We start from the raw sequence: 15,552 nt of genomic DNA, 5'->3' as shown, positions 1-15,552 counted from the left end.
TCTGTGATTACAGTTTTGCCGTACTTTGGAAGTTTTGTTAAGATAAGATTTGTTTTTCTTTTTTTTGTCTGTTTGTTTTTTTCTTTTTCTCTTGTTTGTGTTGTTCTTTGTCTTTTTCTTTAGATGATTAACTAATTTTATTTTTTTCTTTCCTTTTTTTCCGTTGATAAAGGCTCCCGTATGTGGAGTCAAAATAATCAGAATTTCTTATTAATCAATGTTTTGTTGTTGCTTTTGTTTTTAGTTCGTTTCTAGTACATTTGTTTGCAGTACTTTATTATTAGTACGTTAGTACGTTTCTAGTACGTTTTTATGTTTGTACGTTTGGTTGATTTAAATTAAACCCGTTTTTTTTCTCGTACTCTCTCTTGAAAATGGGAAAGCAGTGTATTTTTTATATGATTAGTATTATAGTTATTTTATTTTTTTATTGTTTTTATTATTATATTATTACTATTTTTATTATTATAAATTTACAATTAACACCGTCATAAGCAAGATTTAGAAACTGTCTTATTCGCCATGATCACCACTGACCACCTATGCACCCCCACTCCTCCTTCCTGAATAAATAAATGCCGTATCACATAGTCTCCTGTTTTCTACAGCTGGGAGTTTTGTCAGTCAATACTTGAGTTGTTATTATTTTTTATCTTTAAAAATTGTAATTTTTGCATGCACAACAGTATATATCTTAAGAGATTAGGAAAACACAGGAATCGGATTTTTGATTGAAACGACCTGAATATGCAGCTTTGATAGTAGCAGTCAGCAAATTAAAATAAATAAAAAACGTGGTAAAAAATGAACAGCATTTGGTACCAAAACATATAATACCAAACAGCTTAAGAAGGTAGCTTTTCTGTAATGGTGTAGTTTCCTGAGAATCAAAACAATGCCAAAATTTGAATTTTGTGGATGAATATAAATAAATAATATTATTAAAATTAGTTGTATGAAACTAGATGATTTTAATTAAATAATTAATTTGAAATTATATAATTTTCATTGTCTACTTAAATAATTAAACAAGTTTAATTGAATTATCTTGAATTAAAGAATTTTTTAAAATAATTTTTAAAAATAATTAAAAAACAATCTTAAATTATTTAAAAACAATTACATTTTTTTATAATTTTACTAAATTCAATCATTTTTATAAAATTGATTTTATAACTTTTACTAAATCTTATTGAAGTTAATAATTAAAATTCCAATATAAATAATTAATTTTGGTTATTTATTTGCATGGGTTACGTGGCAGCGCTGACAAAATTTTGTACTGCCCTAAAAACTTTATAAATGAAAAAACGAAAAGAAAAATCTTAAAAAATCCTGTTTTTAGACATGGATGGATCTGGCCAATCAAGGAGGTAACAGTATTTTTGCTATGATATCCTTGGTACATTAAAGTAAGATTTAAAATCTTTGGTTTTGGAAGCTACTTCACGAAATATAATTTTTAATTGTTATCCTGCAGAATAATTAATTTATTTATGGAATCCTAAGTTACTTGAAAGCTAGTTTTTCAAAATTACTACTACTGCTACTGCTACTAACAACTCACCGCAGCATCAAGCCGCATGAGGCCAACACAACTACGCATGCTCCTCCTCCATCCCATTTTTTTTTTAAAATTTTAATTTTTGACTTCAAAAAGGGGTTACAAAAACTTTTGTGTTTGCCCTCTCTCAGTATGTTTCTGACTGGTCTAATAACATATCTATCTGACGGTTAAAGAGTTGAATGTACGCTTCATTATCTTCCATTAAAAATATAGTTTTACCTTCCGTGAAGGTATCGTAATACCGAACACCGTATATAGAGTTGGACGGATATGCTTTCATTTTTTTTCTTTAAATAACAAATTGAGAGAAAATACGGTTTTTTCCTTTGACCCTTTCCACAATTTAGTCTTTCTGCTCTACTAGACAGTGTGATTCATATTGTGCTGTTTTTTCTTTTTTTTTCTTGCTTGTGTTATTTTACTCCACCTGTATTGTTGTAAAGTGGCCCAAAAATAAATTATTTATATCATTATTAAAAAAGACCGACCTATGTGGAAGAAACCAAAAGCTTCCCTTTTAAAGCAGAGGAAGAAAACCTTACGCGTGATCAGCCCTCGAGTCTTTTCCCTTGCATTCAGAAGTCAATAAGAATGTTTTTATTATAACACTTTTGAGTACCAGTGCAAAGCCAAAAATTCCAGTGCAAAGCCAGTGCAAAAGCCAAAAAGCCAAAAATCATTGCTCAGAATCAAAAATCATCGCTCAAGCCATAGTTTTTTAGTGTTCTAAAAAGTAAAGTTGAGAGAAAGAGTCAAACTTTAGCGTAAAGAGCGGGCGTTGAGGAGGGAACAGCCCCTTTCATATACAGAGTAATTTCTTTTCGTTTTAAATTTTATGTTCGCTCCTTACTTTCAGTTAAATAAAACTTTTTTATTTTATTTAATTTCCAAAAAGGTAGTCTATTTTATTGACAACATCCAAAACATTGTAGCAATAAACCTGGATTCTAAAGCAAAGAGTCTGTTTTATAAACAACATACTTATAATAGTACTGCTCAATAGTGAAGGACCAGACACCCTTAGCTGTTTTTGGCAAGATTTGCCAATTCGGCATGGAAATGCTATGAAAACGGCAGCGATTCATGATGGCAACGAATTTCACCATGGTCACAAAAAGAATGTTCTTCCTGAGGTGTTTGAATCCTCAATCGTTTCCTTCTCTTCTGCAGGAAAATCAAAAGAATTTTCTCAAAATTGTAAAAATAAAAACTTACTCAAAAACAAAAGACGTCAAAAGTTCTTTTAGCGAATTTTTGCCAGAGAAAAAGCAAGGTCCAACTGTTTGAGAGAGAAATAGTGATAATATGCCAAAAAATTTCGAAATAGCCATTTTCTTATCAGAAGAAATACTAAAAAATAAGTAAAAAAAAACAGTTAAAATAATGATAAAGAGTAGAACATTTCCAATGGATAGTTTTTCTAGCGTTGGAAAACTTGTAAGCTCCTCAGATTTAAAAATTGAAACAAAATTATTCAGGATGGCCCTACGAAGCTATTGGTAAAGCGAAGCTATTAAGATTAAGAAAAAAATATATATAATTTATTAATAAATATAGACTAATTCTATTTGCACAATAACAAAACACATTAAATCAACAACGAATAGTAGAAATTTCCTGATTTTCGATGATATCTACTACTTTTCAGTTTTATTTTTTCTTCTGAAGCTTGCCATTTTTATTTTAGTTCTATGACGTTTTATCAACTTTTCATTTTTTGTTTGCACAAAAGAAGGCTGAATTGAGATCTTGTCCGAAATTTCTGCATTTTTTCCTTCAGGTGGTGGCTATTAACTTCCTCGCTTCTGTGTCTTTTTCATAGTCCTATACTTTATTGAGTATTAAAACTTATATATCCAACTTTAAGATACGCCTAACATAAGGTTTTACTTATATTAATTTTTTGGTTACACAATCAAATAATACTATGAAATTCAATAATTAATCTTACAGACAAATTAAAAATTATTCGTTTCCGATGACACTCCAAACAATAATAAATATAAATGTTTTGAACATGAACTAACAAGGATAATGAGATACACACATCCGCTGGATTAGGAACAAACTTGCCTTTAAGCTACTTGCTGTTACATATAACAGGGATAAGAAAACGGACAAAATAGTTGAAACACAATTACGCTAAAAAAATTAATTAAATCATGCGTTTCAATGGTACAAGACGGGGATGCACGCATCTGCACAATCAGAAACAAATAATCGGCTACTTTGTGCCACATTGAGTCGTGAAAAACACCAAACACAAATTCTTACTTATGATAAATAGTTTTTATCATAAGTAAAAATAGCAGTAAAAGCACTAGAGGAAGACGTTTAAAATTTCTTCCTTTCAAGGCAATAATTTAAGTTACTTTCAAATGAAACCTATGTACTTTGTGTTAGTATTTAAACGTAACTGATGCATCACAACACTTATAAAATGCGAAATTCCCCTCATAATCCAGATATTCTACTTACTTATTCTAAATAAAACACAGGATATATTAACATAAGAACACCTTAACACTAGCTTAAGGAAAACAACAAGAATAAATAAGGGAATTAAGAATAAATTATACACGCGCATACATTTGCCCCATGAATGATTTTCAGCAAAAGTAAATAGTTCCGATAGGTTTAAACTCAAGAGGGCAATGCAACTTAAAATACAAAAGTAATAAATACATGTAAATAATAATATGTTTACATATTTCAATTTAATACGCTTTGACACGGCAATTTTTTTTTTATTTTTGTTCGTTAAATTGTATTTTAAATGTTTCTTCCCAAAGAGCCTGGACAGAAATTCCATTTATCTAAAATCATAAATTTAGGACAACTCTTAAAAAGGATAATCTTTATCAAGGTTTACTAACTCGGGTATACATTATTGCTTCGGCGGTGTCGATAGTTAATTTTTGAGTTAAATATATTCTTTTTTTTACAAAAATTATTTACTTCTGTTTTTTACGTGCCCTAAATATATATTTTTCTTAAAAACAAAAGGCTGCATTTAGTTCTTTGAGAAGACGTTTTAGTTTCCATGGAAACCCATCAGTTTGGGTAAAGAGTTAGAAAAGTTAGTAGATAAATAGTAAAATATAAGAAAAAATCAATTAAAAATTCTAATTAATGAGTTTTATAAAAATTTTTAACAAGAAAAATGAATAGAGTATGTTTCAACTTAAAAAAAAAACAGTTAATAAACCAGCTAATAAACCAGGCAAAAACCAGTTTTGGTTTCCATGGAAACCTATCCTTTGGATAAGAAGGTCGAAGGGTTAGTATATAATCAGTTAAAATAAGGTTAAACTAAATATGAAAATGAATTTTACTGAGCGTAAGTAATTAAAATAGGCCTACGTAGATTAAGGTGAAAAATATCGTTTTTATTATTTTTCATTTTGAAGTCGATCGTCTTAACAACGATACCTTTTCCGAAAAATCCGGTACAATGCTACTTTTAGCCATAAAATAACTTATTATTGTATGCATGAGCGCGATATAAATCAAATATATCAATATCGCCATCTACATAGCTTTTTTTGTCTAAATCTTGATCCTGGTAGAGTGAGCGCTGTTCAGCATTCGCGGCACGGCCCATGATTGGTCGAGGGATTTCGGCTGCTTTTTCCCGATCCTCGTTAGGTAGAGGCATCACTGGAATGTCATTTATTTCATTCAGTTTGTCGAGTAAGTCGTCATCATAGCTGCAAAAAAAGACATATAAAGTTTTGACGTCTTACTGAGGGTCCAACCCCCTTCGGCGGAAATTTCAAAAGTTATAAACGAAATAGACAATTTCTAGTTATAACAGGACTTAGAAAAACATTAGTTAAGACGTCAACGTTTTAAAACCCCCTAAGAAAACAGGCATTTAGGCAGGGGGAAGATTGCGTCAGATCTCATTTGAAACTATTAAGCGTTTCGAGGCATTGTTTCAAGCATGCTAATTATACTTTTTTTCAGATACTGAGATCAAACATTTGCTACTCTTCTAATTTTGTAATTACAATAATTATAGTAATTTTATTATTATTACATTTAGAAATGCAAAACACTTGATGGTGTTGGTGAATACTTCCCTAGATTTTTTTTTCTACATAAATCACATGTTAATAATGTCTTAGACAACACTGCCTTTCAATTTAAAGAATTAAACAAATAAATATATAAAAAGAAATTGGGTATAGTATTTTATTAAAAGCAGTTGACAAAAAAAAAAGTTTAAATAATAAATAGCTCCGAATATTTTGGCTCCATGTCTGGAACCCTTTATCAACGAAAAAAAAAGAATTAACTACAAACCCCTCCGTAAGTCTTTTTAACAGTCTTATTTTCAAGTGGAGAACCCTATAACAACAGAAGCGTGAAGGGATGCAACTAACCATTATTTACAAGATAATTTCTGGCTTTTATATGTTTAGTGGTAGTATACCCTCACCATGCTCAAAGGGATACTTTGCTACTATGTCAGAAATAGTTTTTGGTTCTTACACCTTTAAGTGGTAGTACGGGTTCTCTAGGTCGAAACGGCCACTTTGTCCGTTCAAGAGATTTTCAGGCTAATAATATAATTTTTGAGCCTAATATAAATTATTTTTCAGGTTGAAATCAAAAGTAGTTTCAATGAAGTAATAAGCTCCTATTATTTCTTAAGTTCACATTCCAACACTATCATTATCTCAAGGGGTATACAACCTCTATGAGCATGTCAAATCGTTCATGGATATGGAACAGGCCCCAAAGGAAAGTGAACGTAAGGGAGACGCTAGTGCAGGGGTTACCCCAATAAATATAGCTCCCCCACTTTTGGATAGAGTCATAAATATATTTATAAGTGAGCTGGGCCACAGCCAACACCATGAATGGGTTGATTATGAGTTACCTGCAAGTGAGGTTGAGAAAGTACCCACACCACACAGTGACCATGATTATGGGGGAGCAGGAAAAAGTGGTGCAGGTTCCCCTGTTTTAACCTGAATTTTATTTAGCTTTCACCGCCTTGTGTTATATTTATTTTTTTAGGGCTGAGCTCGGATATCCCTTTAAAATTCTTATAAGTGTTAGTATCCATACGGATCAAGTTGACATACTACTCCGCTCCTATTTTGGCAAGATCCGGACCCTTCTTTTAAAGCAGATTCGGAATGGGGGTTGATGGGACAATAAAAAAGCATCCATTGCTCCAAAATGTATTTCTAAGGGAAATCTCTGGTGAGGTGTACTCGCATTACCTACAAACGGAGATGCAGCCGCTACATCCGCACTTGCATAATTTTGATGGTGTTTTTTCAGTGAGTGGGTAGTATTTTTAATAGGTTAAGAAATTATAATGAGACGGGGAATGGCTCAATAGTTTTATTTAAAAAACGCTTAGATTTAAGTGTAACAAAATTTGAAAAAGAATTTGTTTTAAGAGGCGGGAGGGGGAGAAAGGTGTAAAATATAACGCTGATTTAAGGGGTTGAAAGAACGTACAAAGATTTCATTACAACAAGGACATAGAGTGTTTCAAATACACCTTCCTCGTTGGAGGATATATTCCTCGGAACAAAAATGGCGTTAGTAAAACATATTTGGACGATTTGGCAGCTAATGGGGGTGGGGAGGAGGTGGAATCTCCCGAAGTAGATTTTAAATGTTTAAAGTGGTAATATCCTGTAACACATAAGGGGATAGATATTTTTGAGAAGGTCAATAAATATTTTTTAAGATTTGTGTTTTAGTTTTACAGTAGACACAGAATATAAATCGGTGAAACACTGGGTGTGGCTTCTTTACGAGCCAGACAAAGACCCTGGTTCAATTGGATATTTCTTTCCAATAACAAACATTAAAAAACAAACATTGGGTTCTAAGGGAGGGGTAAGGGTCACATTAAAGTGAATGCTTTTATTGCCCAATATGTCTTTCGAGATTCTATTCAGAATCAAAATTAAAACACCAATTAAGGCACTGTAAGCGTCATGGTTACCTGTCTGTTGAGACGGTTTTGGGTGATAATGCCATCTTAAGGTTCAAGAATTTCCAGAATTCACTTGCATATCGACATAGCGGCGTAACTCATGGGCGTGTACGGTCCGTCAAACTCGAATCATGATAAAGAACATGAAGCCATTTCAGTCTCTTATGCCGATGCGCAAAGAAACTTGAGTACACAATGCAATTGGTAGTGTTATTTGAGACATAGGGTGGGGAAGGTTTCATAGGAGCAGCAATGGTTGCGCTTTCAAAACAGACAATAAGTCAATTTCAAGACTGCACGATGTAGACTATCCAATAACTATATCACCAGCAGATGAGTTGGCAGTTAAAAATAAAGAAATGTGTTGGGTTTGTAAACGGAAATTGAGGGTAGTGGGGAAACGCCAATCCACAACCATGATCATTTAAGTAATCAAATTTTAGCGGGGGAGTAAGTTTCGTGGACTGGCATATAACTCTTGTAATTTAAGTGTTAATCAACAACATTTTTTACCGGTTTAGATGCACAATCCCAGCTATGATTTGAAATTCATATTACCAGCGTTGACACGTTTGAAAAAAAGTGAAATTGTAGATTGAGCAGGGGTATGTAGCTCTTTTTCATATAACATCATACTCAAGTCATCTACAAAACTGCTGCTCTTAGAATTCAAATGGAAAATAGTTGAAAGTGACAACATATACGTGAATGAATTCCTCTAATAGATTCTTACAGTTTTTTCCCTAAACCCTTAAGCCAGTTAATTCAAGTACATAAACGCGATAATTGTAATAGTTTCACTCTCTTTAAACAGCGCTTTCCAGATGATGAAATGTATTCTCTTTTTAAAACATAAGGGCATATAACGATATGAGTACTACAACTGCATTTCGAGGCTACTTGAGGAAAAATTACCACCCATTGAAGCGTTTTATGATTCACCTCACGAATTTGAATACACCAATGCAGAATATGAATTTGCTACCAAATTTTGGACCAAGGGAGGGTGTAAAGACTCCTCATCTAGTGATGGATTTAATTTTTAAAATCAGCAAAGAGAAAATAGGTCTTGTTACCGACACGGATTAGCACTTATTTGTAGAGGGGTCCATGCAGGGAGGCGTTTTTTTCATGATGATAGTATCCTAGAAACCGATCCGACTGGAAAACGCACCTGTGGAAAGTCGAATACGGTTTTCCTGGATATGAACTCCATTTATCCGTCGGTAATTTCTCAATACTCTTTTCCGTGTGGGAATTAAAAATGGCTGGACAATCCTTGTGATCCAAGTTTCCCCGACATTGCCACCGTTAAGAACAATGGACCGCAAGGATGATTTTCCAAAATTTATGGTGAAATACCAGCGGAACTTCATGATTCGGTAAAGTATTTTGTTTTCCAGTCCATAAATAGACTAGTGCCTAGTGATTCACTGAGTCCCTGTAATGTTTCATTAGCGGAGGATGGGGATATGCACTGGACACCCTCAAAACAAAAACTTATTGCCAACCTTCACCCGAAACGGATGAATGACGCGCATCACGTTCTTTTGTGGTGGATGCTGATCAACGGTTTTAAGTTCGAAGAGATTCAAAGAGCCTTCCAACTTGATCAGAAGCCATTTATGAAGGAGTTTATTGACACCTTTGTCAGTAAACAATCAGAGGCAAAAATAACGGTGGAAAAAGAAGCCTTTAAGCTCATTTTAAATTCAGTCTTTGGTAAAAATCTGCAGGAGTGAGGGCCATAGGAGTTTTTGTGACGCTGTAACCGACCCAAAAAGAATGTAACTGAATCAATCCCGATCTGAATTTCACAACGTTCACTTTCATAGACTCCAATATGGTCCTTTTGCATAGAAAAAAGAAGCGTAATTTTAAATAAAAATATTGCCACTGGCAGTGCCATTTTTGAAATTTCAATAAAAACATGTTGGAATTCAAAATACAGTGTGTGTAAGCTCAAATGGCTAGGGAAGGGAGAAGTTCATGTTTATTATGGAGCCACAGATTCACTTTTGTTAAAATTTAAAACAGAATTTTTTCGATGATTCGGAAAATGGGGAGCACATTAGCCCTCTAATTATTACACCAACTGGGAATAGTCCATTTACCCGGAGCTAGTGAAGCGGCATCACCAAATAAGTTTTTGTTTTTAAAATCTGAGACGGGAAGTGACTTAGTTTCCAATGGTGAGCTTGCTTGTCCAAAGGTGTTCTGTGTGCAAATGCACAACGAGGATATCAAAAAAGTCTGCAAGGATGTGCCTACAAACTAGGATATCAAAAAAGGTTGCAAGGGGTTGTTTACACTATGTAAAGGAAAATTTCGATATGAGTATTTACAGAAACTGTGTAGAGAATAAATCAGTTCCAAGAGCGAATGTCTTGACCATTCGCTCTTTAAAATTTAAAAAATATACAGTTAGAATCAAAAAATGCCATGTGAGCCATATCTGACAAAGCCTATGTGTGCTTGGACGGTGTGAAAGTACTACCACACGGTCATTACTTGACTTCAGATCAAGCTGTATATGTACTGTACAGACAAAGTTTTGGTCTGAAGGAAGTTCAATCGTTGGAAGGAGGCAGGTCAGTTTTTTCCATCCCAGTTTTTTCTCAGTCTCCGTCCCAGTAGTCTCCAGCTCAGAAAAAAGTGCTTTTTATACGTAGTGTTCTTATATATAATGTTTCTGTGCAATGCGGAATCGTGTATTTTAAAATAATGTTTAATATTATGTTATTATTATATATTTCTTTAAGATAATCAACACGCCCAGACCTGAAGCCAGCCCTTGCCTAATGCTGTTAGCCCCCGAGCCTTCCAGCCACATCCAGTCGGCAGCTCTCTCGCTCTCTGGGTGGTGGCATATTCAAGTGTTTCTAATTCAAAGTGTTTTTAAGTGCCTATTTTATGTTGTTTAGCTCCAAAAGCCTATATCATGCTATTGAGTATTTTTATGTAAATATGTTCAAAATATTTGTAGTGTATTTATTTAAATTAAAGAAAAAATGTATTTTACTTTTTTATTTTTTAGGTATTTATTCAGCAGTTTGAGGTGAGGTTCGGTTAGTTGTATTTTAACAGCGAGAAGAATAATAGGCATCAATTTGAAACAACATTCAGATTATTCCATGTCAACCCTCAATATCTGATAAAACAACTTTTAACGAAAATGATTCAAAATCATGATATAATGTTTTTAGAAAACCCGAAAAAACTCGATTATTGCTATAGTTTGTGGCAAGATTCCTATGGTAAAAAAAATATTCAACTAGACATGAAATTCATACGGTGATATGACGTGTTTAGTACTACTGAACGAAACTCATCGTTCTCAGTGATCATTTAGCTGAATCCATTAAAGAATCATCAAAGCAGTTGTTACAGTTATTCATGATTAATTTCACCATGAAAAAATTCCGTAGCCGTTGTTCTCCACAATCTCTTTCATCAGAGCAAATGTATGAGAACACTTGCTTTGAATTGTTCTTACTATATGATCTATAGGGTTGTTCGTGATTCAAGTTCTCTCATAACTTTAAAGAAACAAATATTTCCCGGTGAACTGAAATTTCTACTCTCGGCATACAATCAAGCTCCAAAAACCCTATGGATACATTCTATAGGATCTCAATCAAAACACACGTAAAGAGTTACGTGTAGTCACTGATATTTTTCATAATAAATTACCGTAAATCTTCCATTGAACAGTAAAAAAGGTCATTAGTTGCCACGGTGACATTGAAAAAACTACATGAAAACAGGCATTAAATTTCCGTCCAATGTAATTCAAAACCACGGCCCAGGAAGGCTATATTCAAACACGATAGTGACAATGAATTCATTAATCTCATATCTGATCTTCGTTTAAATTCAACTGATGGAAATTTTCAACTGCCAGATGTAGTTAAGCAACAGACAAAACAACCTCGTTCACTTTTACGTGCCCTAGCTTTTAAAAACAAGGCAAATGATTTTCAAAGACATAACTGTTCTTCCAACTTGAATTTGCTTAATGATACTACATATCTTACAAACATCTCGTCTATTCTAGGGTCACCCCACAACCCCTTATAATTTCTACTGTAACATTTTTGCGACAAGCATTGATTCTTACCGCCATTGGTAATAATAGATAAAAAATAAACTAGGCAATCTTGGTTTCATTCCGCCATTTCTGACACCTTCAATATCCAATGAAGTTAATGCATCCATCGCTAAGGAATATACCAAGAAAGAATGTCCTAAATGTTGAAACAATGAACCCTTCAATACAGAGACATATGAATCGTAAGATCTATCATGTCAAGCGTCGTTGACCTTCTAAACCTGTTTTTGCTGGGTTTTAAATGTCCTCCAGATCCAAAACAAGTCACGCGAGATTTCGTCATCTTGACATGTAAATAATGGATCAAGATTTATTTTTGTTACAACTGGGTCTTCTCTGCTTGACTAGCGGACCCTGCACTCTAACAAGTCACACGAGACTGCGTAACAAGCACCTGTGCCTTGACGAGAACATTTGCATAAGTAGACAAACATTCCCTATTACGTGACAAACAGGTGTATTATAGTGTTACGTAACAAAAAGGTTTACTATATTATGGCGGAAGACCCAGGTGTGCACAATAGCGTCTTGAGGGGCTAGTAGCTCCAAGAGCATACCCTCTATCTGGCCGCTCAGAACTATTGAGGCATCTCTATTGTCGTTTAATTAGAATAAGAAGGTTTTCAAAAAGAAGCAATAAGTCTTAGTGTAACAAGCGAATATTGAGGAACGGGAAGCTCCCTTATATACTGAAAATACTGTTCATTTTGTGTTTTAATGCTGCTCTTTACATTCAGCTGAGAAACTTGTTTTTTTTTCTGACTGTTTTTCAAATTATTCCAGGAAATCCTCCGTGTAAGAGCTCTCCTGGAAAATTGACCCAGAAAATTTCCTGCCTTGGAAAATACCCCTAATTAACTTTCCTCCCATGAAAAACTCTCGCCGTTAGAAATTCCCCAGCAAAAAAATTTCCCTGGAAAATTTCCATGAATTTCCGAAAAACAAATACTAATTGTAAACAAGGGGAATGTTGCATAGCTTTAATCCCGTTCCTTAGGATTTGCAGGGGGTCATATCATCCCATGAGGCACAGTTATTGGACCTCTCAGCAATGCTGAATCAAATGGCTATCTCAAAATTTTGTTCGAATATCATTGGGAAAAAGAGCGTGGGAAGGGGTTTATAACCCTCCAATATTTTTGGTCATTTAAAAAGGGCTCTAGAACTTTTAATTTCCGTTCAAATAGTCCCTCTCCAAATCTTCTAGGACAATTGTCTTTATACAATCATCCTTGGGGAGGAATTACAAACAAAAAACAAATAGACAAAAGACAAAGAGGAGCTTGTAGTCTCTTCAAAAGGATTGTCTTATATACTGAACATGATGGTGTGATTTTTATTAAGATCACTTGCTTTTTTGGGTATGTTCTCCCTCTTTTTCAAAAATTAGGCAAATTATCCCGTAGCTTTCGATAGCTATTATTAAGCTTCATAAAACTTTTATATTTGGAATCAAAATAAAAAGCAAATTCTTTTAATGGAATAACTGTTATAAAAATTCCTTTTTCAGAGTTCTGGTTACTATTAAGCCGAGTTACTTCTTACTTACAGTTCGTTACTACAAACTGTTAGATTCTTCCGTTTTATTACAATCTCGCACTACAAGATAACCAAGTATATACACATAATCTATACACATAAAATTTTATCTGCAATTAGAAGAATAGATGATAAAATCCGCAACTAAAAATTCAGCAACATTTAATTTTTTAGTTAGAAGAGAAGAAGAGTAAGAAGTAGAGAAGAAGAAAGAAGAAGAAGAAGTAGTAAGAAGAAGAGAAGAAGTACCATCTAAATTAAAAATTCAACGTAATGTTAGAGATGTCAAAACAGTTAATGCACCCTCTAAGTAAAGGGACCGGAAACTTGCTGTGATCAAGAAGCTATTATTTTGTTCAGTATATATATTTTGTTTTAATTTTAGTAAGTTCGTTTTTCTAATGATTATGATGACTTACTATGTCATCAAATATCTAGAACTTTTGTATATATTTATTTCCCTGTCCAATAAAAGGAAATCTCTATTTAGAACTCTTATTTGTTTCGTACATAGTCGCAGGAGCATCACTGGGATGAATAGTCGCAGTCATAGTCGCAAGCAGTCGCTGTCAAGTGAAGTCATTGTCGCTAATAGTCGTAGTTGGAAATATTCACAGTCGTAATCACAAGTAATCTGAATCACAATTTCATGTAATTCCAGTTGCAAGTAATTGCAGTCGCAAGTAGTAGCAGTCGCAGTCGCAAGTAGTCGCTGTCATGTGAAGTCATTGTCGCAAATAGTCGTAGTTGGAAGTATTCACAGTCGCAATCGCAAGTAATCTTAATCGTAATTGCATGTGATTCTAGTTGCAAGTAGGTGCAGTCGCAAGTAGTAGCAGTCGCAGTCGCAAGTAGTCGCTGTCATGTGAAGCCATTGTCGCAAATAGTCTTAGTTGGAAGTATTCAAAGTCGCAATAGCAAGTAATCTTAATCACAATTGCATGTAATTCCAGTGGCAAGTAGTTGCACTCGCAAGTAGTAGTAGTCGCAGTTGCACGTATTTGCAGTCACAAGTAGTCACTATTGCAGGGGGTGCAATTGTAATTGAAACCCCTTTTTTACGAAATAAGTACAATATACTCTCATTTTCACAGGAGCTAACAAAGATAGAAAAATAAGCAGCCATTCATCACTGGTTCAGTTGCTAACCCAAAGAAGGTGGTGGAGTGTCCCCCCAAAAGTTTAGAATATTTACGACCTTTTGTGTAATATAATTTTCATTTAAATAATTTTAATAATTTTCATTTAAATGCATGTTGTGTGCCGATATTACTTTGTCAAGATGCCCTTCCCAAACCAAAATGGTTCCCCACTTAGGGTTTACACCAGCCTTGATAAGAACTTGCACCTAAGAAATAACAAAACGCTGGTTAATCAGTTCATGACTCCAGTCTCAATGACGTAGAGGAAGATCTATGTCCTGTGGTACCTTTAAAGTGCCAGGGACAGTGAAAATGAGACCTGATTATTTAAGTCGGCTTAAAGAAGATTTATTTTAATGGTTCAACGTGGCAACACTGACTGAATATGGTACAGCCCCAAGAAGCTCATAATTTCATAACAATCAAAAGAAAATCTGAGGGGAAAACTGAGTAGAGATGGATGGACACAGGTACAAGAAAATTTATTTGATGTATTTCGTACCTTACTATGTTTTGAATATATTTTGAATACGATCTAGAACATACCTTATACTAGTTTGAGTAGTCTCATCAATATCTTCAAAAATCTGAGCATGCAAGTTCACTGGTCTTGGTTTAACTGTCTCCTTCCACGCACTCAGATCTGATTTGGGAATATTGGAGCCACGACAGGATACACGAGGATTCCTAAAACAAGTGCAACAAACATACTATAAGTTTGTAATATTATAATATGTTAAAAAAATTTTTTTTACAACATTTCAGTAAAACAAACAAATAAATTATAAGCTTATCAATAAACAGTAAGGTATAACAATTGCAGGACAGGATATAATACACTGATAATACACTGAAATACATAATATCTTAATAGATATTTGTGGCAAATCAAACAGTTCGTAGTAACGAACTATAGTAAGTAGCGACCTGGCTCAATAAAAACCGAAACTCTAAAAAACAGAATCTCGATACCAACAGATCCATAAAAAGAATTGGATGTTTATGCTGGTTTTAAATAAATATTAAGTTTCATCAAGTTTAGTCTTACCCGTGAAAAATTATGAGCCTGAGAAAATTTGCGTTATTTTCAAAAAAGGGGGAAACATCCCCTAAAATCGCAGCATCAGATTCAGTGTATCGGAGTACCCTACTGTAGAGGCTGGAAGCTCCTATCTGCGAAAACGTGGAGTTTTGTATTTTTTGCCGGAAGAAAGATCACGGATGC

At 33.9% G+C, this 15,552-nt stretch overlaps 1 protein-coding gene across 1 annotated transcript in view; it reads right to left on the bottom strand.

The window, feature by feature from the left end:
* Positions 1–3,437: 3,437 nt before the first annotated feature.
* LOC136040182 (peroxidase-like) overlaps positions 3,438–15,552 on the bottom strand; it is a 99,566-nt gene continuing 87,451 nt past the window's right edge. Inside the window, exons 16-17 of the mRNA XM_065724332.1 lie at positions 14,874–15,014; positions 3,438–5,277 (exon numbers count right to left, since the gene is read on the bottom strand). Of these exons, the coding sequence (XP_065580404.1) occupies positions 5,031–5,277; positions 14,874–15,014 (388 nt within the window). The 3' untranslated portion in view covers positions 3,438–5,030. The remainder of the gene's footprint in view (positions 5,278–14,873; positions 15,015–15,552) is intronic.

Source organism: Artemia franciscana, chromosome 20 (assembly GCF_032884065.1).
Source record: "Artemia franciscana chromosome 20, ASM3288406v1, whole genome shotgun sequence".
In the NCBI taxonomy this organism is placed as follows: domain Eukaryota; kingdom Metazoa; phylum Arthropoda; class Branchiopoda; order Anostraca; family Artemiidae; genus Artemia; species Artemia franciscana.
The sequence above is the reverse complement of the archived record's forward strand: the minus strand, read 5'-3'. Positions and strand labels throughout refer to the sequence as shown.